General features: G+C 39.7%; 1 protein-coding gene across 8 annotated transcripts in view; it reads right to left on the bottom strand.

Annotated features, from left to right (window-relative positions):
* Positions 1 to 26,558, bottom strand: part of MAP7D2 (MAP7 domain containing 2) — a 179,839-nt gene that overhangs the window by 22,122 nt on the left and 131,159 nt on the right. Inside the window, exons 1-7 of one of the 8 annotated variants that reach the window (XM_020989917.2) lie at positions 24,526 to 24,629; positions 23,321 to 23,441; positions 22,262 to 22,360; positions 20,334 to 20,444; positions 17,737 to 17,859; positions 15,325 to 15,467; positions 8,682 to 8,800 (exon numbers count right to left, since the gene is read on the bottom strand). In XM_020989917.2, the coding sequence (XP_020845576.1) occupies positions 8,682 to 8,800; positions 15,325 to 15,467; positions 17,737 to 17,859; positions 20,334 to 20,444; positions 22,262 to 22,360; positions 23,321 to 23,426 (701 nt within the window). In that variant the 5' untranslated portion in view covers positions 23,427 to 23,441; positions 24,526 to 24,629. Of the gene's footprint in view, positions 1 to 8,681; positions 8,801 to 15,324; positions 15,468 to 17,736; positions 17,860 to 20,333; positions 20,445 to 21,927; positions 22,051 to 22,261; positions 22,361 to 23,320; positions 23,442 to 23,731; positions 23,883 to 24,525; positions 24,630 to 26,558 lie in introns of those variants that run through there. The other 7 variants (XM_020989916.2, XM_078146633.1, XM_078146634.1 and 4 more) reach the window with 7 other exon arrangements.

Below are 26,558 nucleotides of genomic sequence, written 5' to 3'. Positions count from 1 at the left end.
GCTGATCCGGCTTGAATTCTATACAACCTTTTTTTAGCCCCATCAAATTATTTAACCTGTGTGGTGGGGTGGATGTGCACCAAATGGTTCCTCTAGGGAGACACTGTGTTATAGTGGAAAAGGTGCTGGGTTTGGAATCAGAAGAGCCGAGTTCAAATTCAGGGTTTTGCCATTACTACTTGTGTAATCTTAGGCCAATCAGTTACCTCTTTGGGCCACAGTTTCCTCATCTATAAAATGATATGGGGGTGGGGGTGCTGGACTATGGAGTCCCTTTCAACTTGATGGGCCTATGATCCCTTGATTCTTTTCCCTAAACCCATAGAAGAATCTGGCCCAATTATGTGATTAAAGATAATAGAGTATAGTGATATGAACACTGTATTTAGAAGCAAAGGACTCGAGCTCTCATTGAAGCTTTGCTACTTACTAAGTGTATGCAATGACTTCTCTGAGACTCGGCTTCCTCATCTGTCAAGGGAAAGGGTCGAACTAGATAGTTTCTCTTTCTTTTTTATTTTTTTGTGAGGCAATCAGGGTTAAGTGACTTGCCCAGGGTCACACAGCTAGTAAGAGTCAAGTGTCTGAGGCCACATTTGAACTCAGGTCCTCCTGACTCCAAGGCCGGAGCTTTATCCACTACACCATCTAGCTGCCCTGAACTAGATAATTTCTAAGGTCTAGTCTAGCAAAGAAGCCTTTGTTCCAATGAGTACTTATTACACATTTTTATTGCTATCTTTTGTTTTGACATAATTTCAATTTCCCTGAGCATCCCTCCTTCCTCTCCCATTCTCCAAGACAGCCATCTCATATAACAAAGAATTTGTATTTATGCTTTTCAATTATGTTTATGTCCATTACCTCATGTGCTCCTTAAAACAAAATCTTACAAGGAAACTAGGGCAAGTAGTATTCCCATTTTATAGATAAGGAAACTAAGGACCAGAAAGGTTAATCGGCTTGCTCAAAGACACAATTAAATTGCAGAGAAAGGTCTAGAATCTGAGACTCTTGATTGTCAATATTTTTCCATCTTATCACATTGTTCCATTCCCCTGGCCCATCACCAATAAATAAATATATGAAAAATTAAAGGATAACTAACTAAATGAATGGATTGATGAATGAATGACTGAATAAATAAGTACAGCATCTATATATGAGGAAAACTATAAGGAAGAGACAGGGAGAGAAGGCAATGAGCATTCATTAAGCACCCATTATGTACCAGGCTCTAACAAAGATTAAAGAATTTGAACCTCACAAACTATACTTTGGGAAGTAGATGCTATTATTATCCCCATTTTACAGTTGAGGAAGTTGAGGCAGGCAGAAGTTAAGTGGCTTGCCTAGGGTCAAACAGTAAGAAAGTGTCTGAGACTAGATTTGAACTCAGGTTTTTCTGACTCCAGGCCCAGAGCTCTATCCACTGTGCCACATAGCTTGCCAAGAGCATGAATTCAGGTGAAAGGGAAAGCATAGTCTCATGCTCCTGGAACCACAAATGACTTTTTTTCTCTATGGTTTTGAAAGTTAAGAAGCTTTATGCTTTTTTCTGAAGCTATCTGACATTAGTTACTGCCGCCATTGAACTAGACAAGAGATTAATCGTTCTAGAGTATGAATCAGGACAGGTCTTCTCAGGGTTGTTTTAAACCCATCTTTCACGTTTCTCATGAAGCTAGACAATGAAATAGGATTTTATCTTTTTTTTACATACCCCACACACATAGTGTATACTGATTTGAGATGATGAAGAAAAAAAGCATTGCTATGTTTTACCAGGGGCAGCTAGATGGCACAGGAAATAGAACAAAGAGCCTGGAGTCAGGAAGACTCATCTTTCTGAGTTCAATCCAGCCTCAAACACTTATTAGCTTCGTGACCCTGGGCAAGTCCTGTTTGCCTCAGTTTCCTCATATGTCAAATGAGCTGGAGAAGGAAATGGCAAACCACTCCAGGATCTTTGCCAAGAAAATCCCAAATGGGATCACAAAGAGTCAGACATGACTGAAGAACAACTGAACAACCACCACCAGGAAGGTCAGGTACAACATATTAATTCAGATAGGGAAGCGAGCAGGCTGGAAAGAATATCCTTGGATAGCTGTCTGGAGGGCATCTCTATATGGGTGTATAATTGGGAAGGAACAGGAGATACTGCCACTCTCGTTTCATGTGCGTAATCACTCTTTTCTCCAAGATAAATTTCTGATAAGAGTATTATATTAAATCCAATTTTGGATGATAGTGGAGAAGACAACACTCAATTATCTGCAGTGGAAAACTCAGGCACTGTTATAAATATTATTATAGATGCCAGATCAGGACAAGGTTGTGACAATCTGGAAGGCTCTTGTATTGGAATGCCATTATGATCTTCACTCACCCAGAGAATGCGCTATAGGACTCTTAACCTGTGGTCTGTGAACTTAAAAATAAAATATGTGTATGTGTGTGTGTGTATATATGTGTGTATATATATGTATATATATACACACATATATATACACACACACACATATATATACATGTATCTATATCTATAGAAATAGAGATATAGGTATGTGTGTATACATACATATACATACATATATATATATAATTGTATTTCAATATAACTAATTTCCTTAGCAATCCTATGAATTTCATTTTATATATTTATAAAAATTGTTTTCCTGAGAAGGGAAGCATAGGCTTTGTTTGACTACTAAAGGAATTCATAACTCAAAAAAAAGCTTAAGAATCCCTAGTTTTAAAGGAACCCAGTGTGATTCAGCAGCTCTGAATGAGTCACAGATGGCTCCCCTAGCCTATTCCTTCCATGATGCAAAACACATCTAAGCTCTGGAGGTGACTTCAGTTTTCGTTGTTCCTCTTGTGGGATATCTGTTTCATTTCCAATGTACTAAAAGGCAACACTCAACCAGATTCCTAAATAAAAACATTAAAGTCAGCTAGGAGAGATATCTGGGAATGCTTATACAAGAAAAATGACTTTTATGATTGTCATTCTTTTAACAAGCATTGGACTATTTCAGATGGAAGGTTGTGGGGTCCTATAAAGACTCAGAGACAAAGGGAGAGTTGATAGAACTATTTATGGACACTTGTTATCTTCTCTCTGGGACATGGGCTATAGCTAGGTATCTGATCTTTGGTCTGAGGTATGTTTCTGAAACTATTTACCTGAAACCTGGATGGTATCTGACAGAAGACATATAACCAAAGAGCAACCTCCTGATATTATGGGCAAGAAAGAGAATAATACACTTATAGGTTTTTGAGATCAAATGAGAACAAATCATTAATTATATGAGGCCTATTCCAACTTTTCTGCTGCTAGCCTATAGAACTGTAGATCTGAGTTTGGAACAGACCTCAAAGGGAAATCTAATCCAAAACTCTCATTTTACAGATGAGGAAAGTGAGGCCCGGGAAAGTTAAGTAACTTGCTCAAGGTCACACAGGTACATCTGTCAGAGGTGGGATCTGGACTCAGGTTTTCTGATTCTGGAACCAGTCCTCTTTCTACTCTCCCAGACTGCCTGACCCTTTACTTAGGCTTTCTTTTAATCTCCTTTTTTTCTCCCTTCAAAAGTCTTATTGATATATTTTATTTGCACAACAAAGCCATTTCTGGATATACCTTGTCATTCCCTCACCAAATAAACTCTCCTTTGTGACAAAGAAAAACATTTAAGCAAAACTAACTGATACTATATTTGACAGTGTGGACAACATTCCATATCCATAGTCCCCCAGTCTCTACTGAAAGGAGGAAGAGGTGCTTCTATCATTTCTTTTCTGGGGTCAAAGCTGGTTATTACAATTAGCTGGCATTCAATTTCTTAATGTCTCACTGGTTCCATTCTATCTTTTTAGGCTTTTTGAGGGAAAGAAGGAACTAAGCATTTATTAAGCATCTACTACATGCCAGGCACTGTGCAAATCACTTTATAAATATCATCTCATTTGATCCATTTTGTCATCTTTGCCAATTTGATGGGTATGAGGTGAATAGTGAATTTTAATCTGAGTTTGTATTATTTGTAATTTAGAACAATCTTTTATATGCTTTTGATGTTTTTCTGCCTCTTTCCAAAAGCACACAATTGTCCACGCTTTAGAATAAGGCATTTTATTTTTGCAGTCTTTACAATGGGAGGAGTAGCCAGACTGCTCCTGTGGTTTGTTATCTGGCTTGGCAGTTCATTTGGTCATTGTCTTTACACTAAAGCCCTAATACTGCAACGCCTCACAGTGACATGGCCTGGGGACCAGCTTAGCTATGTAGAAAGGCTTGTTATTACCAGGTTGGCTTGATGGTGATGAATTTGTACCCAGGCTTCAGTGAGTCACCAACTCCCTCGAAATTACTATGCAGACACTTCCTAATTTACAGGAACTATATATGCTTTACATACGTGTCTGGTGAGACAGAGCTAATTTTTATGAAACTTAGAAGATGTCTTCAAAACTGTCAACTATCTTAGCAAGCAATCATTTACAATTCTACAGAAATGGAAGACTGAGTATGAAATAGATATCTCTCCTCTTGGCAGAGAAGTGGTAGACTATGGGAACAGAATGTAGATTATGGGCTGTTGCTATTGTTCAGTTGTTTCAGTCATGTCTGACTTTTTTTATTAGCAAAGATAGTGGAGTGGTTTGCCATTTCCTTCTCCAGATCATTTGACAGATGAGGAAACTGAGGCAGATAGGGTTGGGTGACTTGCCCAGGGTCACACAGCTAGTAAGTGGCTGAGGCCTGAATTGAACTCAGGAAGATGAGTCTTCCTGACTCTAGGCCCGATGCTCTATCCACTGGGCCACCTAACTACCCCGATTATGGGCATAGAACCTGAAAGATACTTTGAAATGTTCCTTTTTCTTTAAATTGAAATGAGTTTTAGAGGAGTTAGGATATACAGTATGGCTGTACTTTATTGCCAAGTGACAACTGAGAGAAAACCACTAAAGTATCAATAAAGCATTAAAAAAAAAATATGGAACAAAATGTGATTGTGGGATGTGCTAAGTGCATAATTCTTGGCGAGGCAATGCCAAGTACTACGTGAAACTGAGGGTAATAACAATAAGGCTTCCAACTTTATATCAATCAGTAATAATAAGGTAGCTAGCATTTATATAATGCTTTGAATTTTGCAAACACTTTGCAGCGATGATCTCATTTGATCCCTACAACCACCCTGGGATATAGGTGCAACTATTTGCCTCATTTTGCAGATGAGGAACAAACAGACAGTGGTTAAGTGACTTGCCCTGGATTACACAGCTATGTATAACATGTCTGAGGCAGGATTAGGGCAGATTAGTCAATTTAAAAGAAAAGAGAATGTTGGATCCAGGAAAAACAAACAACATAAGATAAATGGATTGAGCCATTTAAAATAGGAATACCACACCATCAAAATAAAGAACAGAAAACAAACAAGACAGACTCACAGAAGTGCCAGACAAGCAGGCTTCAAGAGAGCTGGTGTAATAAAACATTGCTAAAGGAGAGAGGGGGAGCTGAGATGAATGCAGCGGAGACGTAGGGCCATCCATTTTCCTTTCTGGTAGCAGTTAAAACACTAAATGTTCTACTTAACATATGGACTGATCTGCCACAAGAAACATTTAAAAAAGTAGGAAGACCAATACTACAATTAAATGAGCATTCAGATGCATAGAAAAGATGCATGCAGATCTTAAAATAATATATTTACTATAATAATAATCTTAAAATGTGGAATATTAGAAAAAGTTGAAATTTAAAGAGTCAGAAGACCTGGGTTCGAGCTTTTATGTCTTGCTGTGTTGCAAATGTATCTTGTTCTGGGTCCCCCTGTTTCCCCCCACTGTCCCCGCAAGCTTAGTTAGTATAGTAAGTTTTTAAGTAGCTAGTATAAGGTAACAGTGGTATGAAGTAAGATTGCAAAGGTGAACCTAGAAGTCATTTACAAACTGTCCCATAAATTGAGGCAGCCTGAGTTACTTACAAACGGTCTCATAAATTAGAGGGGGCGAAGGAGACATTGGCAACAGCCTCATAAATTAACTAAAGCCACATCCTGAGACCGTGTGCTAAATTAGGGGAAGTCATCCAGGCCTTAATGTAATAGCCTCCTGGTCCTGTTAACTGCCTTTGGCCTGCAAGCTTCAGATAAACTCTAGATATGCTTGGTAACACCAGCAGAACACCAGCAAAGCATCACACTGCTGAACTAACCCTACGGTGCTGCTGATCACTTTGAGATGTTGTGGATTTGTTAATAAATTAAGTCTAAACTGGCATGCATAGAAGACCATTCCCTACCACCAAAACCTTATAAGAACGGACTCCAAACTTCTGCCCCCAGCACTCCTCCACCTGCTATAATAGGTCCACGCTGCCTGAGCGCTCCCCACTCTGATCCTCAGCTAAGAGATTCTCTGGGCCCCTCCCCTTCACCATTCTTTTCCCCAAAGCTACCTCCCCCACCCCCCAGTTTGCCTCTGTACTACTCTGTGCCTTATTAAAGTGTGATTCAAGCATTACGTCCCACACACTGCCATCACAGTCTTTTCTGGTGAGTATCCAAAGAACAGGGTGTTGTTCTTCCCCCCAAAACCTCCCCACCCTCCTCCCATTCCTTTACTCAGAAACCAGGAGCACCAGGAGAACCCAGCACCAAGAAAGACGCTGTGGATAGCTGCCCCTATTGTGAACGAGCATGGCACAATGAACCTCATGTCCCTTCCTAGGAGATTTCCCCCCTTTATTTGGGTTTCAATAAATCAATTAATAATTCCATAAATTAATTAACAACTTACTTGCTCTGACACTTATCAATCTTGTGACCTCGGGTAAGTCACTGAAACCTTTCTAAGCTGTCATTCTCTCAAGTGTAAAATGGTGATAACAATGCTTGTGACTACTTCACAAACTCACTACAAGAAAGAGACAGAAGTAGTCAAACAATGCACTCTAAACAATGCGACCTACTTTAAGAATTTAGAAACAGGGGATTTTAGAGAGCTGATCAGTAACATACATAGATGCAGCTTACAAAATGGCAAGATTTGTAAAACAAGGAATGCTCAAGACAAATTTTAAAATAGAAATTACTTAACTGGCAGTGAGCCAGTGACTAGGGTTGTTACTTGAACTCACTTAAATAAAAATTTCAATGTTCCTTTAATTTTTTTTTTCCCCACTAGAGATTGACATTCTAGCCAGAGAGGACCTTACGGCTTTTATTGTTGTTCAGCTGTATCAATCTTGTCTGACTCTTAGCGACCCCTTTTGGGGTTTTCATGGCAAAGATACCGGAGTAGTTTGCCGTTTCCTTATCCAGATGTGGAAATTGAGGCAAACATGGTTAAATGACTTGTCCACGGTCACACAGCCAGTAAGTGTCTGAGGTGGGATTTGAACTCAGATCTTCCTGACTCCAGACCTGGCAATCTATGCACTGTGCTACCTACCTCCCCCAAACTTTACGCCTACATCATCCCAAAATCCTCCATGCTCAGTGTATTATTGGTGCTAATTGGCCACATTTGTCCTAACTTTTTGCTAAGAGGCACAGAGAAAACAATGTAATGGACTTTGCCATAAAGGAAGAAAATAAGGGAAAAAGGATAGTGGAAGAGGAGCAATCCTAATGGAAATCTTAATGGAAAAAAATGTATTAAATGATTTAAAAAAAAAAAGGATTTTAAAAAATGGCATCCCAGGGACAGATCAATTCAACCTTGGAAAAAAGAACCCACTTTTATAGGCTGGTAAACATCTTTTACTAGTCCATTTTCTTACATCAGCCATCAAATAAATATATTTTGATCAGACTTCTTTTTCTCTTTGCTCTGTGTCCTTGGTTATTGTCTCAGTTCAAGTGGACACTTAACCATAACCATCCCCTTCCCTCCATTCTCACAGCTCCCAGCCAGCCTAGTTTGTTCATATCACCTCACCTGGACTAGTAAAACAGCATGCTAAGCAGGGTCCCTGCCTCCAGTCTCCCCTTCATTCAGCTGCCAAAATAATTTACTGCAACACAAGTTTGAACGCATCACACAGCACCTACCTACCCCCATCACCTGCCCGATGAACTCCACTGGCTCCCTATTATTTGTAGGATCCAATTTAAAAAAAAAATCAATTTTATATTTAGAGCCCTCTCTGACCTTCCTTCTTCCTACCTTTATTATACTTCACCCCCTTTCACGTACTCTACAACTCAGTTGCACTGACCTACTTTGCTCCTTCTCACCCATAATATTCTGTCTCCCAATTCCACGCATTTGCACTATGTATGCATATGATCCTCTTCCTCTTCACCTCCACTTCTTAGCTTCCCCGGCTTTCTTTAACACTCCGCTCAAAGCCCACCTTTCTGCAGGAGGCTTTTCCTGATCCTTCCCAACCACTAGTGACTTAGAGGTTGCCTTCCATTTATACTGACTATGTCTTGTACATATGTATTTTATTTGTATATTGTCTAGGACATTAGATTGTGAACTCCTTGAGAGTAGGGGTTCGTTTTTTGCCTTTCTTTATATCGCTAGAGCTTAGCACATAGTAGGCACTTAATCAAAGCTTGCTGATGGATCCACCTGGAATAAAAGCTTTCCCACCAATCTGGTTTTTTAACAAGGATGCATTAGAAAAGGTAAAACATTTTTACTTTGATATTGCAGGAGAGGAATGTCTCTTTGCTGGAGAATCAGATCTTCTTAATGGAGATCCAAGGCTGGCTGTGGAAACGGCTGCTGGAGGTCGCTTTTCTTTCTTTCCTTTCTCAGTCTACAGAGGGAGTAAAGAACACGCAAGGTGAAGTACGGTGAGATGTCTCATTTTAGCTACTTTTTAAATATCGTAACTACAACACTTCCAAAAAGATCAATTTACAAGCTTCCAAACTGTAAGCTGTCTAAAGGGCGGCAACTGAATTCAGCCCACTGTACAATGATGGCACAGTGCTCCAAAAGAAGAAAAAGTTTTATATAAAACTTCAGAGCAGATTCACTCCCCACAGGGACCTTGTAAATTTAAGAATATCACAGCTCATTATCAGTCTACAGGGCACAAGGTAGTGAGTGGAAAGTAGTGGGAAAAGAACAATGGATCTGAATCTTTGTGACTGGCGCTCATAGTTCACAGGCCTGGGTTCAAGTCCCATTTACTAGTTATGTAACCTTGGCCAAACCATGGCTTCCTTATGATCACAGTATTTAGAGCTGAAGGGGGTAAGGGGCAGGGTTTATGCATTCCTACCAATCATCTCTTTTAACAGAAGAGGAAACTAAGGTACTGACCAGCCAAAAGTCACATGGTTAGTTAATAATAAGGCTAGGAGTTGAGCCTAGGTCTTCCGATTTCAAATTTGGTAATCTTATTCACTGTAATAAGCAGCCTTTCCATAGTATAATTGCAAAATTATATATATATTCATGTTCATATTTATGATCATATAATCATATTCTTCCCTCACAAAGAGAATAATTCTAAATCGGGAGGAGAGACAAATACACTGACACTTGCTTAGCCATCCAGTAAAAACATGAATTTTCCATCTCTCAATAAAGATTTCTCCATCCCCTGGCAGAGAAGATCAAAGGCCCAACTCGAGTGCCAATTCAATATCAAAGCACCATTTTCAGGAAGACTGATAGTAGGTAGAGCACAAAAATATAAAAAGTCACTGGGAAAAAATTATGGTTGGATGAAAATGCTGTGAATGTAACCTTCAAGAAAGTCAGTCATAAACTCTTCCATAAAATACATAAGAGAATGACAGAGGAGTTGTTATCATTCCCTTGCTCCATAATTACCCACTCCTTAGCCCTTAAAAACAGCCCACACTCCCTCCAAAGACAGCTGTTACCTACCAAGCACCTCCATATCTACTCAGCCCCTCACCAACACATTCCCCCATCAATCTCTATTCTCCATTTTTCTCATACACACAACACACACACACAACCACTATCACCATCATAACCCCATGCCACCCCCACTGCCATCACCACCTCTCTACACAACAAGAATGTAGAAATTTCATTTCTCGTTGGAGAATCTAAAGAAGGTATGGTAGCCTAGGACAATGAGAAAGAATACTGGGCTAGGACTGGTATTCAATACCTCTGCTACTTGCTTGACCTTGGTAAAGTCATATCGCCTCTACGGGCCTCAGTTAAACTGGACAAGTTGCTATTTTTTTAAGGCTTGGTCAGTATAACTGTGATGTTAAATTCTGTATAAGTTCATTTATATTTTATATTTTATTTATTATATATTATATTTATATATATATAATATAATATATTTTATATATATTATATATAATATATATGTTTCATTATACTGCTTTACTGATTTTGCTTATTTCATTCCATTTACATCACCTAAATTTCCGCCTACATCCCTCCCCTCTCCCAAAGAGCCATTCCTATAATGAAGAAATTTTTGTAAAGAATAAAAAAGAGGAAGAAAATAAAATTAAAGATGATCAGCACATTGGAAAAAAATCTGTCTACATATATAATGTTTCACATACGTGAATCCCCTGTCCCCAGCAAAGGAGTGGGGGGAGGTGTTTTCTGATATCTATTATTCAGGACCAAGCTTATTCTTTGTAATTCTGTAACATTCACTTCAACTGTCCTGTAGTCCTTGTTCTTTCCATTTACATTTTGTTGTTGTCATTGTATATGTACTATATGTATGCATATATGTGTGTATACACATACATACACATGCATACATACACATGCGCACACACATATAGGAGTAGCTAGTGGCACAGTGGATAGAATGCCATCAGGACAATCCAGCCTTAGACATTTACTAGCTGTGTGACCCTGGACAACTCATGTAACCCTGTATGCCTCAGTTTCTCATCTGTAAAACAAGCTGGAGAAGAAAATTGGCAAATCACTACAGTATCTTTGTCAAGAAAAGCCCATCATGAAGTTGGACATGACTGAAAAAAAAAAAACCAATGAACACCACAACCGCACATATGATACATGTGTACATGTGTGTATACACATATATACACATACACACATATACGTGCGTTGTGCATCTAAGACCTCTTTTCCAACTCTTACATTCCACCTGTCTGGGCCACTACTAAGCTGAGGAATAGAATTAGGGACTAGCCCTATGAAACTTCCAGATAAGGAAATTGCCCCTTGCCCAGGGTGGGTTGGCACCTTCTCTTCAACTGAAGAGTTGCAGAAAGTTGCTCAGGCCACATGTGGCCCTCTAGGTCCTGTGGCCCTTTGACTGAATCCACTTCACAGAACAAATCCCTTTACTAAAAAGATTTGTTTTGTAAAACTTGGACTCAATCAGAGGGCCACACTTGAGATCCTAGAAGGGCCTTGAGGCCACACGCTCCCCACTCCTGTCATAGACAGTATCATTAAGGGTAAGACTTGAACTCAGGTCTTCTTGGCTTTGAGGTGGGCTCTCTGTCCAACAAACCATGATTTCTGCTAACCTGAAAATAACTGCGATTTTGAAAAACAACTGGTTTCAAAGTTATGTTAAGAGAGTCCTATGACATTTGTAGAACAACAGCACCATGCTATCAAACAGGAAAAAGAAAAAAACTATTTTCTGATTCGGGAGCAAATTCACTGCCCACAGAGACCCTGCAAATGAAGTATGAAAGACAATTACGACTCGGGGAACTGAAACAGAATGAAACATGGGCACTACGGCATCAGAACACAGAAGTCATTAAAACACATGAAACAAAAGAAGACAAAAGTAAGATGCCAAACACAGGCCAAGAGAAATGCCTTGAAAGGTTAGGAGAGAATGTTCTAGAAAGGGGCAACCAGCAATGGAGGAAGAAGGAAAGGAGCTCAGGATGAGATGGGGGTAGAAAAAGAAGAGGCAGATGTATAAGCAACCTTAGATGCTGCTTTAAAAAAAAAAAAGAAAAGGCATAAACAGTAAGGCTCAGGGGAGAAGAAGACAGACTGGCCCCCACTGTGCTGCCATAAGGGACTGGACAGAAATTTCAGTTTCATTGTGCTGCAGACTTTAGTTTTATAGTAACTAAATAATAATAACAATAATAATAATAATAATAATCACAGTCACTATAACAGTATGTGCCATTTATCCAGTTCTTTAAGGATTACAAAAGCACCTGAGCAATAGTATCTCACTTCAGTCTCACAATCTGGTGACGTAGGCATTAGAGACAATAGTATCTCAATTTTATAGATAGGGAAAGGGAGGCTTAGACAGATTAAGTGACTTTGCCTATTGTCACAGAGCTATTACACAGCAGGACGGATATGACCCGAGGTCTTCTGAGCTCAGTACTTTATCCATTATATATTCCTCCACTTGTTAAAACGTTCATAGCAAATAATATTATGAGGTGTGCTAGAGAATATTCAGACAGCTAGGTGGTGTAGTAGATAGAGCACTGGGTCTGGAGTCAGAAAGACCTGAGTTCAAATCCAGACTCAGACACTAGCTGTGTGACCTTGGGTAACACTATTTGCTTCAGTTTCCTCATCTGTCAAACGAGCTGGAGAAGGAAATGGTAAACTACTCTAGTATCTCTGCCAAGAAAACCCCAAATGGGGTCACAGAGTCAGACATGACTGAACAACAACAAAAGAATATTCAAAGAGTGTATGGTTATGTGCACAACAACCAATGATTACAGAGGACATATTCAATGCATTTCTATAACGCGAAAGCAATTTGCCCTCTTCCCCTTCTCTATCCCCCCTCTTCTATGAATGGTGATGGCTCGGAGTAAGAACTAATCCCCCTTCTACCAAAACTGACCCCCTAAGACTCTGATCACCAGCACCGAGCTTAAGAGGTGAAGAGAAGGGGGGTGGGAGTGCAGGTAGAGATGAAAAGGAGGGAATGTATCAAACTACAAACCATTGATTACTAAACTACTAATTACAAACTAATCCAACGTTAGGCTGCTTAGATGTGGTACAACTGTGAAGCAACATAGGTGCACCCTCTATTTCCAGCTAGAGTGCATGCCTTCACAGGTAGGTCCCACAGCAGCCTTCCCCCCTGCTTATCACCTCCAACTGTCCTTGCATTGTAGAGTTGTGTCTGATCCTTTGTGACCCCATGGACCCGTCCATGGAGTTTTCTTGGCAAAGATGCTGGAGTGGTCTGCCATTTTGTTCTCCAGTATGTCCCCATTTAACATACGAGGAACTGAGGCAAACAGAGGTTAAGTGACTTGCCAGGGTCACAAAAATATTAAGTGTCTAGAGGCCAGATATGAACTCAGATCTTTCTGACTCCAGGATCACTGCTCTACCCACTGCACCACCTAGCTGCCTACATCATCCCATACTATCTACCGAAAAGCTATGCACATTGTAGGCACTCGATAGGTGTCTTATGGGTCAAGAAGGATGGTGGGACAGAATCTCTGATTCTCATTTTCAATGCCTGAGAACTTTTTATGGCTTGTAGTTTTTCAAATACTCAGTTTACTTTTCACCTGAGGGTATACATCCTTCCCTAACTTTTCATTATAAATTTATTTTTAGAACCTGGAGCCTATACCAGGGTCCAATAAAATATAGCCACATAGCTCTGGATTTCTGGTGCTGAAAGCCTACTGAGGGTGTCTTAAAAAGAGACACAGAATTTCTCACAAAATATTTCTGACTGTCAGAAGTGGCATAATGATGATGATAAATATGGCACCTTGAAGTTTTTACAAAGTGCTTCACACACTATCTCATTTGACCTTCACAACAACTCTCTGAACAAGTATTAATATTACCTCCATTTTATAGAAGAGAAAAAAATATGGCTGAAAAGAGGCTAAATGACTCTCCCAGAGTCACCCACTAAGTCAGAGAGGGGCAGTGTATTTAAACTCACCAACTCCATGTCGAGCATTCTATTGCCACTATAACACCTAGCTGCCTCTCAGATAAATGGAATATTAAGGGGTCAAACTGCACCTTTGAGCAGTGGAAAGAATGCTTTATTTGAAGCCACAAGACCCGAGTTCTAATTCTCAGTCTGTTACTAATTCACTTAACCTTTCTTGGTGCCTTCATCTGTAAAACAGGAGGGCCTGACTAGATCAGAAGTGTCAAACTCATAGACCACATGTTGCCAGAACTCCTCCAGATTAAAATGTAACTGGGAAAGTTTTCACAAAATAGAGAAAAACAGAATACAACATAAATAATGTTAATGTGTTTTTTTTTCTAAGTTACTATACAAAGCAGGGATGTACTTCTATTTCAGTTGGACAGTGCTGAACTAGATAAACTCTTAGGTCTCTTCCACTTTCAGGAACTTTGTGCAAATAAGGCTCTGTTGCCCACAATTCCTAAAGACTGACCACCCAGACCCAGCCTCGGGAAGCAGCTCCAGCATGTGCTGGACAAAAATGATTGCTGACAGAATCAGATGCCATCTGAGCCATCCCTAGGAGGTTCTAAAGTCTCTAAACATCCACAAGACATACCAAGGTCACACAGTTAGTAAGTCACATTCAAACTCAGGTTTTCTTGACCCCAAATGTAGTAGTGGATAGAGTGCTTCTGTCTGCTTCAAGGATAAACAGAAGACTACAGGAAGTCAACTTATACTTTGGTTCACTAATAATAACAGCAGTTAGCATTTATAGGATGTTATATTTTAAAGGTTTGAAAAGTGCTTTATAAATATCTCATTTGATCCTCCCTACAACCCTAGGAGAAGGGTGCTGCTATTATCCTCATTTCACAGATGAGAAAACTGAGGCAGACAGAGGTCAAGAGACTTGCCCTAGTGTCTCACAGCTTGAGCTCAGTTCTTCCTGACTCTAGGTCCGGCACTTTATCCACTGTACCATCTAGCTGTCTCAGTAGAAAGAATACTCTCTGTAGAGGTGATAAACTGAAATCTATTTGGTTATTATGTGTACTATCAGGGCAGCTAGGTGGTGCTCAGAGTGCACCAGAGCACCAGCTCTAAAGTCAGGAGGATCTGAGTTCAAATGCAGCCTCAGACACTTACTAGCTGTGTGACCTTAGGCTAGTCACTTAACCCCAACTGCTTCCCAAAACAACAAAAGCAATTACAGTTGGTCCAGAACTAAAAATCAAACTTGAAGGAATCTAGAGAAGACTTCAGTGCTGCTCACCCTGGCACCAGCTTTGAAAAGTTCATCATTTCATGAAACTCTCATTAAAAATACTGTTTAGAATAAAATGGATGGTTTCTTCTTAAATGCAGCAAAACATTTTAAATTGGTTTAAAGTCAGAGATGGCAAATCTTCCTGAGAGTCACCAAGGCTTGCTTTAAAACCTACCTGTTCAGACGAAACTGCTCCTTTCGGGGCATCCCCAGTCCCGCAGGACGCCATCTTCCTTCTCTCTGGGATTCGGGCAGGAGGCGCCTTGTAGGGAGATTTAAAAGGACTCCCTGGGGCTATACGAGGACAGACAGGAAAGACTGCAGAGTTATATAGTCCAATAGTCAAAGCAATAGGAAGAAGAGACAGAAGAAGAAGGAGGGAAGGAAAAATTGCACAACTCCATTATAACAGGGCACATGGCAAATAGCAATCTTACAGGTTAGCTCATGGTCTCATACTCAAGGGACCCCTAAAGCCCATAATATCAGCAGCTTATATGGAATCACCATCATTCCACTTTTAATAGATACATGGATAAAAAATAAAATCTTTTAGAGGTTCTTTTCTTAAATTAAATCCCCACTGAATTTCGTGATGAAAAAAAATTCTGAAAATATTTTTGGAGGCAACAGTGTTTTGAAAGTAAGAAGGATATATGGAAATAGGTTTTACATGATTGCTCATATATAACCCATATCAGAATGCTTACTGTCTTAGAGAGGGAGGAGGGAAGGGATGGAGGGAGAAAATCTGGAACTCTAAATTTTTAAAAAAAAGGGAAGAAAGTAAGTCGTTGGTTCAAATCTTAGCCATGCCACTTGCTACTAGTGTGGCCTTGAGGGAATTACTTGACTTTACTGGGCCTCAGTTTCCTCATTTGTAAAATGAAGACGGGTTGGATTAGATGGCCTTTCCAATTGTAACTCTATGTCTCAAAAAGTGTTGGGTTCCTCCACTTTGCACTCAGAGGCCTCCCTTAGAGAAACATGGACATAATTCACTAAATATTCAAAGGAAGTGTATAAAAAAAACTGAAGTAAAATTTGGTTGTGGGACCCAATAGCCAAGTGTCTTATAACCTTCACAGAGGATAAAATGATTTTTTTTTTGGCTGTTGTCATGTCTGACTCTGTGACAGATCAGTTAAACTAAATTTTAAGCCATAATTACTAAAGAGTTTAAGACAACCTATTTTCATAGCTGCATTAACTAATTAACAAGGTTACCTACACAGTGACATTTAACCTTTCCATTCTACCCAGACAGGCAACTGCACTCTCATGGCATTATCAAATAACCATAAGCGCGTTAAACGGTTTTAGTAGACGATGTTCAAAAAGAAAGTTGAAGCTTTTTTTAAAAGCAGGGATAAGAAACCCCCCAAATTAACCCTCTTCCGTATTAAGCATTCAAAACAAATAGAACACCCTCTTCTAAGCTTTCCGACATCAATGTAATCAATTCAAGCTCTACTTCTTGCCGGCTGCTCCTTTTTCCCAATGCATAAAAATTTTAAACACTACCTAATAACACTCTCATGACTTTACCAATTATTTATTTATCTATGGCCAATAGCATATTTATTTACAGGATCAGAAATTTTAGTAACTTTACTTTCATTTTTTCTTTCATTATAAATTTTTTTTTTGCATAAAATAGTATGATATCCTAGTAATCTGTAGGACAGCTTGATTTTTTATATTTAATTGGGAAGTTGAAGAAGGGTTACTACCACATAAGTGGCACAGACTGAACCCCGGGGGGTAAATGGATTCAGGCTTGTGCGAAGTTAGTATCTTTAGTGGTAATTCAGAACTAGGGCTGGGGTTTCCATCTCAATTCTAAATTGGTGAATCAGTTATGATCATGTTGAAGATTTTCCTCAAGAGACAAAATTGTTAATGTAACTATTTTGAAGAAATTGTCCCCAACTAAGTTTGCAGGCCATTATCTGATTGAATTGAATGTCTATTTCGTTATTGTTCATGGCACTGGTCATTTATGAATAATTAATGAGAACTCCAATTATGGATTATCTTTATATTTCATGATGATATTCCCTGATACACAAAGACCTACATGTTGAGTTGACTCTCTTAAGTAACAATCATCTCACATCTATGTTTGTTCCTATTATCTAAATCTGAAATGGATGATGTGCTGGTAGTGGTGGTAGGGTGGTCCAATCCAGATTCTGCAGCGGACCGTCATCTCTAGGTTAGCTTCCCTTTGTATCTCTACTATTTTGCCCAGTAGGTGCTTAATAAATGCTTGTTGATTAATTAGGTGTCCTTAAGCTTAAAAGGCATACATTTACTTGGAACACTTAATACAGAGGGTTTATTTTTATTTTTAATACAGGTTTATTTTAATTTACTCTAATCCTTCTAAAGAAATGTGGTTACAACAAAAGTTAGTAGGAAAAGAAATATTGGAATTAGCCACATTGTATAAAACTAGGAAATGAGGAGAAGAAAGCAGAAATCCACCATTAAATGAAACACTTCAATCCCTTTCCAGCATTTTCTGCAGCTTCTAGCTGCAACTTTCATACCTTAATAGTCAAAACCCTTCAGCCTATTTTACCTGAATCAATGGACTGTTCAGAAAGCATGAGTGTGCTTCGGTTTCTGGCTAGGGAAGACTGTGTGGGGGTCAACAGTCGCATAACAATAAAGTTTTCCATTGGACTAAGGTGCATGCGGTGGGCTGAAGGATGGAAGCAAATAAAATGAAAAACATATATATGTATACACACATATGCGCAAAATTTTTTAAAAAAGCAATGTTGAAAAAACACAATGGGTACTGTGCAAAAGGGATGTTTCTGGAAACACAAAACAATTTGAAAAAGCAATTTAAAGCTCCTGAAGATCAGGTATTTAGTGGACTTCTTGATATTTATAAATACACACTGCAGTAAAATATTTCATAACTTACAAAATAAACAATTATATATTACACAAAATAGATCTGCTGAGTGAGAAGACTACCCAGTATGGAAAGGTGCATGAACTCTTTTGGGACACTAGAATTTCTGAATAAATTTTTATTACCGAACAACATTTGATCCATATCCCAAAGTGTAACTGAAACAAAAAATTGGCTTTTTTTTTTGCCCAGAAACTCTAACTAATTAATCTAATTAATAAATCCATAAAATGCACAAACATATAGCAATTCCATAAGAGAAAGAGTTTCCATAACTCAATTAAGAAATAATTATTTTGGGGCAGCTAGGTGGGCACAGTGGATAGAGCACCAGCCCTGGAGTCAGGAGGACCTGGGTTCAAATCTGGCTTCAGACACATAATACTCACTTAGCTGCATGACTCTGGGCAAGTCACTTAACCCCAACTGCCTCACCAAAAAAATAAGAAAGAAAAAAATAAGAAAGAAAAAGAAATAATTATTTTATGAGATGTTGAAAAATAATTATGTAAAAGACCTTGACTTATTTTTAAGACAGTGGTTAATGAAAATTACCATCATGCACTTTTCCCATATAAACTGGATTTTAAAAATCATATGGAAATAGAAAATTACCATTATATGACAGTATTAAAATGTAGTGTGTCCTTTCACTTTTCTCATATAAACAGGATTTTTTAAAAATCGTATGGAAATAGAAACTGTCAACTCCCTATTATCTGCTTTAATGGAAGGCAGCAATGTCAATTATTTAAAATACAAATAGTCCAAAAGTAATTTTTATCTGTGGTGTATATAAACACATACATATATCACTTTATTATAGCGAACTGTCTTCTTAATGATACTAATTTCTTAAGACTAATGTGACAATGGCAATATTACAGCAACAAGTTAATTATCCTGGGATTAAAAACCCATGAAGCAGCCATGGGGAGATAGCAAATGATAAAGTATGGATACATTCACATATTAATTCACAGTAAGGAAAACACAGGGTTTTCCCCTAACCTATAACACCAAGTGAATTTTAGCAAACATACAGACCAGGATTTCTAACAGTGGCCATGTGCTTCACATGCTTCAAAAATGTTTTCACCTCCATGTCTTTAATAGTGCCATTTTCAGGTGCCTGCTGCTAACTGCCCTTCAGATCAGCAGTACTGTGTCATACCCAATACCTCCAGCACAGAAGGCCTGCCAGCCAGTAAGGTGCAAGTTGAATTATAAATTCACTGATAAGAAGCATTAGGGGAAGAACATTCCTGGCAAGATGTTATTTGTCCTTTAAAGGGCACAAGTGTTTTCCTTATTTCTCTCCAAGGCATCTTGCATGCTAAATATTCCATCAGAAATGCGACACACAGCAGGTCACACCCTTTGAGACAATGTTGTTGTTTTTTCAAGCATCATCATCAACACAGTGTCATAGGGTTTATTTCTCCCCATCTTATCCTTTAACCTTCATGACCTGAGTGAGTGGTTTTTCAGCTATTTTAGTGATTTATCTGCACCCCCAAGAGAGCTGCCCAACAGCCTGATTGTGGCACAATGCCAAAGTCCTTTAAAACTTTGATTCAAAGCATATCTAAAAATGGCACCGAAGATTCTCTCCCACACATACCAGTAACTAAATTCACCACTGCCAACAACTACTTAAGAGTACCAAAATGCTGCCTTCTTCTAAGTCTTTTTTTCTTAAGTGGTCACATGGTTTCTCTTCCTATTTAATAGGGAGCCTAGCCTACTATCATGGGAAATGGCAGTGGCCCATTTTGTCAGAAGACTATGTTATCTACTCAACTCTAAGTAACATCGACCTTACTGATTTCAGCACTTCAGACTCCTAACACACAATCAGGTAGGAAAATCTTTGTCACTTTTTAAGTTACTTAGTCACATTCCACTTGCTTATAAGTTAATTCCTAGAAATAAGTTAAGCAGATAATAGGAAGAATAGAATGGATTCTGCGACCATAAGAGAAGACCAATTCTTGTTTCCTAGCAGTAAAAAGTAGCTGCCCCATTTCCAAATCAGCTCCTTTCTTCCCAAGGATTAGAGGGTTGACTATGTCATAATGTGACAACAGAGTTATTTGCAAAGGGGAGAGATATGTGTTTTTTTTTTTTGGGGGGGAGGAATGTCTTACAAAAGAGACAGGTTCTAAAAAGGTCTATAACCATCCAAGAGAATATTTAAATGCAGAAAGGGAAGAGGACTGCAGAGAGCCCAAGAGGACATAGTCACTTGCCTTTGTCAGAGGAATACGTAATTGCTGCTGTGGAGGAAGACAGACGCTTACTGATGGGTGACTCCAACTGCTTTGGAAGATTCATGGTAGAAGCTGAAAGTTTGTCACATGCTGCAGAGAGATACATGAAAAAAAACCCAACAAATTTACATTCATACTACGGAGCAAGAAATCAATAAATTTTTTCCCTTCCTACCTCATCTGTGGACCTTTTTTAATAATAGCTCTGAAATAGCCAACTATGAACTTATTACCCTAAAAATCCAATTGTCCTAATTTCAAATATCCAGCCTCTTCAACAATTAACTATTACAGCGAAAGATTTCCTTTTTCCATCTCATCATTTCAATTCTACAAAAACTAAAGTTATGGTAAATCCTCATGGCAGATCATCTTAAGAAAATCAGTATAGCACAGTAGCTAGAGTGGGCCTTGAAATTAGAGACATCTGGGTTCAAGCCCCATATATCTCCATACATAAAAGCTGTGTGACCTTAGGCAAGTCACTTAACCTTTCAGTCCCCCAGGCAATGCTCTGAGACTATAATTTGCTGAAGAGTTGCCAATCTATATTGGTAGAGGGAGGTTCCTCACCAGGAGTTCCCTACACCAGTCAATTCACAAGTTCCAGCCTTCCAAGAGATCAAAAAAGCCTTTTTCATAGCATATTTGGAAACAAACGAAAAACCCACATGGACCAATTATAGTTCTGTTCTAAATTTAACTGCCACTGGGGAAAAAAATCTGTAAAATAAAATGAGCTTCACTCAGCCCAGCAACTGAAAAGACTACCATCCGGCAACTCTCAAGCTTGGAAAATTTAGGTTGTCTTCTACTGTGCTAATGATACTCTTTTAAAAATCAAAGAAATCCTTCAGGAGCAGGCTTCAGAATCCTTTTATCACCAAACAGATAATCCAGAGTGACTTTTAAACATGTGGATCCTGAGTCTTAGCAGTCAAGATTCCCAGGATCTTAATGATGTCCATTAAAACTCTGTGGAAACTAAAACTTCAGTTTGGGTGGTTTCCCATTGGGGAGTTCTGCGTCTCTCCCTACAATAATACATTCTAAGCCTAAGGGCAAAAGTACAGGTGCTGTAATTAACCCTGCCCATCTAAGGAGGCTCCTAGGCAACAAGACTGCTGATGACTCTCTTTAAAAGAGGAGGCAGAGAACTCAAAACTTCTACTTCTGTTCGTGTAATCTGACCATCCGCATTGCTGGTAATTACTGCACCCATTTTTTAAGCCCTTTTTTTTCTCAGCAGCAAGTATACTCCCATTTCTAAAGATACACTTTAAAAAAAAGAAACAAAGGTATGCTAGCTCCATCCCTGTTCTAGACAATACAATCTGTCAGCCCTTTATTTAAAGCAAAATGCCTACCAGACAGATACTGAAACCAAGGACAAACCCAGAATACGAATTTATAGGCTTCCAACAGCATTCCTGTTGATAAGGCTCCCTTGCCATACCTACTGCCAAAGTCTATCCTAGTGACACAAACAGAGCACAGGCACCCCCATTAAGCATTCTATACAAATGAAATGTTCTCTAAATGGAAATAATGACATATAAGTTAACCTAGGCACCTTCTGTAAAGGATACTCAAAAGATGTGCCTAGGACAGGCTCAAACAACATCCACACCAAGTCAACGAATTTACTGAGCTGTCTGAGTCTGGAGTGAGCGGGAGCTAAGTATGAGATGTATTCACCTCAACCAAGGAAAATGTAGGCATGCATTGACATCAGCATGACAAAACAATAGAAGAGTCATAGCTCTGTTAAAAAAAAAAGTTACACAGCATCAGATGAAGATGTACATTTAAAAGGCGTGGTTAAGACAGACAAGGCTGGTGGATGAATTAAAGTGACTGGAAACAGTTATCACAAAACACCATGATACTGTGATACTCTGAAATACCATTGGAGTCATCAGTAGCAGCAGCAGAGGTCACGGGGTCTGGAGGAAGGGTGCTGGCCGCTAAACCTAGAGGAGGGGGTGGGGCATTTTCTGATTCACCTACACAGCAGAAAATCAGAGCAAACAAAGAGAGGAGAAAAATAACCTGATGTTTTTATTTCATCGATGTTGGTTCTTTAAAAAAAAAAGTTTACTGGAGCTATTAGAAAAAGTAAGTGAGACTGCTGGGTTTTTTTTTAATTAAAAAATATGTATATTTTCTATTGGAGTATAACACAAAACAGCATAGCTCAGACAACGCACTGTCAACAGTTAAACATGCCCACTCCAGAAAAGACCTATGTAATGCATCTATAGTTTATTCATAAAAAGAATAGTAACCTTATTATTCAAAGAGACAAGCATTTTAAAATGCAGTCATCTTTCATTTATAGATAAAAGAGCTACCTTTAAAGATGACCAGCTTTATAAAGAAATTAAGACTATGTCTTAGAAACTTGAAAGCTAATACCCACTACATAATGACATAAACCATTTTGCTTTGAAACAAAACTACAAGAGAAACAAAAACAGATGATGAGGGAGAAAAAATCCCTTTATAAACGGCAAATGCTGCTATACATTTTTAATGGCATAGAGTCTGGCACACAGTGGGCACTTAAAAAAAATTTTGTTTGTTGCCTGATGAACCACTAGACCCTAGTCATTAAAAATATCATAGCCTCATGTGTATCAGGCTGAACTGATTTCTCTTGCTTGTAAGATCATTTACTTAAAACATCCTGCTCTCCCTTTTAACAATGATTATCTGTGATCTCTGGCGTATGAGTCATATTAAAAAAAACCAAACAACCTTAAGAACTAGTGCCCCATCTTTCCATATTCAGTATCAACGGCAATTCCAGCAAGTTTAATAACTGCAAAGCTTCCACATTCCAAGTGGGCCCACCAATGGAAAAGACCCCGGCAAGCATGCAGTCAAGCGCCTCGGCTGTTGCTATCGGGGTGGTTTCATTCTGCAGGATCTGCAATGCAGACAAGACAGCCGGCTTCACTCACCATCCCTTTCTGAAGAGCCCGAGCTGGACGCCAGCGCTCCTCCCCAGGACCACCGCTTCTGCTTCTGCTCCAGCTGCTGTGCCCGCTCCAGGGACCGCCGCATCATGGCTTCTAGGCGTTGCTGAGAAGTTGATGTAATAATATATTAGTCAAAAGGTGTGTGTGTGTGTGTGTGTCTGTGTGTGTGTGTGCGCGCGTGTGGGCTGAAGGAGGGGTGAGGTGTTGCTGGGGTGAGGAAGAGAAGATGAAAAACAAAACACCTCTCCTCTGGCCAGCTGTTCTCAATGCTTAAGGAGGGAGAAGAATGGTCTTTTCTTGGCTCATGCAGATGGATATCCCGGAGAGTGGAATCAAAAGGAATCTGTGGCAAAGTACCAACTCAGAGAAACTGTCAGTATTAAAACTACCTACCTCCAAAAAGAGCCCTTTCTTTTGTCTGCAGAACGCTAAGATCAAGAGAAAGGCCTAAGTAAATGGCCCACAGCTTGTATCACCGCCGAACATCTAGTCCCTCTGGGAGGAACTGCCACTGAGCTGCTCTGGCCTTAATTTGTTTAAGAATAATGCTTGACGAGCGTTAACTCCTTCTTGCCTACACCAAACCATCCCCATGCACTGAAGCAGCCCACAGCTGGGGGTAGGTGGGTGAGGATGTCTCTGTGATGCACTCAGATGCAAGAGAGTTCAACTAGTAGAACACCAATCAAGGGCTGGTTCCAGACAAAAACAAACAAACAAATATTCTATTTTGGTTTAGAGGATGCAGACGAAAACATTGCTCGCCCACATTGCTACCACATAGGGAGTTTTTATGACCTTGATAAGAACTTTTACAAGATGAAGAGTGTGAATCCATTCTATAAAGGAGAAAGCTGCTTTACAAACGATCTAAATGGAAAATGACTACTTTCTATTACATTCTGCATGCTATAGTCAGGGGTTAATGTTTTATGCTTCAAAACTGGGCAGACCCATCATCTCTAAGCCCCTACCCCCCCCACCTAGAACACAGCACCCAGAGATAACCGTCCTATTTTTATACAGGGCAAGCAGACAAATTCCACACAAATCCAAACTACCCACCCTATGCAGAGAAGAGAAAACCAAGACACTTCAGAAATGAAAATAAGAAAATAAACCTTTTTTACTCTCAAGTCAAAAATATAGCCATCATGCATCAGAAAAGGATCCCATCCCACTGTTACCTTGGGAAAGCCGAGAGAGAAGAGAGCTCAGTAGCTGGAAGCATTTCCCTTCGTGGCTCATAAAAGCTGCTGCCCTAGTTCTACAAGCCAGCCCTGCCTCCTTCCACAAATGACACTGCAAATACTCAATTCTCTTCCGGTGCCAGGTTTGGGACTGGGGTAAGAGAACAGGTAACTTCGGCAGCTCCGCCACCCCAGACACATGACAAACCAAAGCTGGGCTTTCCAGGAACCGTGCACAATGGGTAAACCAAGCATGACTCTGAAAGTCAGACTAGAAAAATGATATTTCTGTTTTCTTAACTGGAGAGGGAAAAAAAGCCAACAAAATCCTCAAATTATCCTTACTTTAGCTAGGTGTTTCGGATGATAGGACAGCTAGGTGGCGTAGTGCTAGGCCTTGAGTTCAAATCCAGTCTCAGCCATTTACTAGCTGTATGACCCTGGCCAAGTCATTTAACCCTCTTTGCCTCAGTTCCTCATATGGAAAAAGAGCTGGAGGAGGAAATGGCTAACCGTTACTCCAGTATCTTTGCAAAGAAAATCCCAAATGGGGTCACGAAGAGTTGGACATGACTGACATGCGTTCTGCACATCTCCAGCTCTTCCAAGGCTGCTTCTTCCTGAAAGACTGAATGTCTCATAGGACAGGTGATATTTTTTAAAAAAAGGAGAGATGTTTTATCTTTTTGTTCTCTGGTCTGAGCACACTATTACACCCATTAATAACTACTTCATCAGCTTTTGACTTGGGAAGTTAATATTTGGAGATTTCATGACAAAGAGTTGGCAGCCAGAGACTCATTTCCCACGGGGAGGTTACAAAACAAAACACGGACTGGAAACCACCTGACTGAGACAGTCTCAGTAAAAACGTTCAGGCTTTAGGTTGAATTAAGAAACTTCCCTTTCCTTACCATTTTACCCCAGGGACAGCATCCTTGTAGATCAGAGCTGGAGGATGCAGGCAAAGCACTGTGGGAAATCTGCCCCACTGCAGGGTGACTGCAGCCTGTAACACCTGCGTTCAGGAATAAGGGAAGAAGGAGGCGCAGAAGGACCTTCTTCCAGGAATTCGAACATAATACTTAAGATAATGACTGTCAATAACTCTGGGAGAAAAGAATTCCTGGGCTCCATGGCACATGGCTGGCTGCTGGGTATGGTTAGACTCTTTTCACTCTAGAGCACAGAGAGGCAACCCTATGGAGTTATCATAAGCGCAGGGGATGGCTTGAATGATGTGGCCAGGACCAGCAATAGCAGCTAACCAGAAGAGGGTGGCGGGTGGGGAGAAGCAGCAGAGGAAAAACCAGAAAAAGCTTCATGTGGTGAAGGTGACATTTGAGCTTTGAAGGAAACTAGGAATCCTAAGAGGCAGAAACAAGGAGTGAATGAATTTCAAGAATGAGGGACAGTCTGTGCAAAAAGACAGGGAGATGGCAGATGGAATCCCTTCTTTGTGTCGGGGACATTAAGACCACCAGTCTAGCTGGATCAATCAACTGATCAGTCCGTCAACATTTATTAAACACCTACTACATACCATGCACTGTACTAAGCTCTGAGTCAAAAACTCATTAAGGGGAATAATATTTAATAAGACTAGAAGGTAGGTTAGAGTCAGGTTGTTAAGGACCTTAAATGCCAGGAGTTTGTATCTGATTTTAGAAGCAACAGAAAGTCACTAGAACTTCTTGAGCATGGAACTGACATGGTCAAACCTGTGTTTTAGCAATACCACTTTGGCATTTGTGTGGAAGAGAGATGGGAAGAAAAGGAACTTGACACAGGGAGATCAATTGGCTATAATCCAGACAAGAGGAACTGAGGGCCCTGAGCTAGGATGGTGGTCTGTGCATGGAGAGGAGGAGGAGGCAGATTCAAGAAATACGTGGCACTAGTATCAACATGACTTGGCAAATGATTGGATCTAGGGAATGACACAGAAAGAAAAGTCAGGGATGACTCCAATGTTGTGAATGAGGTGACTAAAAGTATGGTGGTGCCAAGAAGAAACATAGGTTAGATGG

The sequence above is a fragment of the Phascolarctos cinereus genome, unplaced genomic scaffold (genome assembly GCF_003287225.1).
Source record: "Phascolarctos cinereus isolate Bilbo 61053 unplaced genomic scaffold, phaCin_HiC Scaffold_726;HRSCAF=1367, whole genome shotgun sequence".
Taxonomy (NCBI): domain Eukaryota; kingdom Metazoa; phylum Chordata; class Mammalia; order Diprotodontia; family Phascolarctidae; genus Phascolarctos; species Phascolarctos cinereus.
This window is presented reverse-complemented; position numbering and strand designations above follow the sequence as displayed.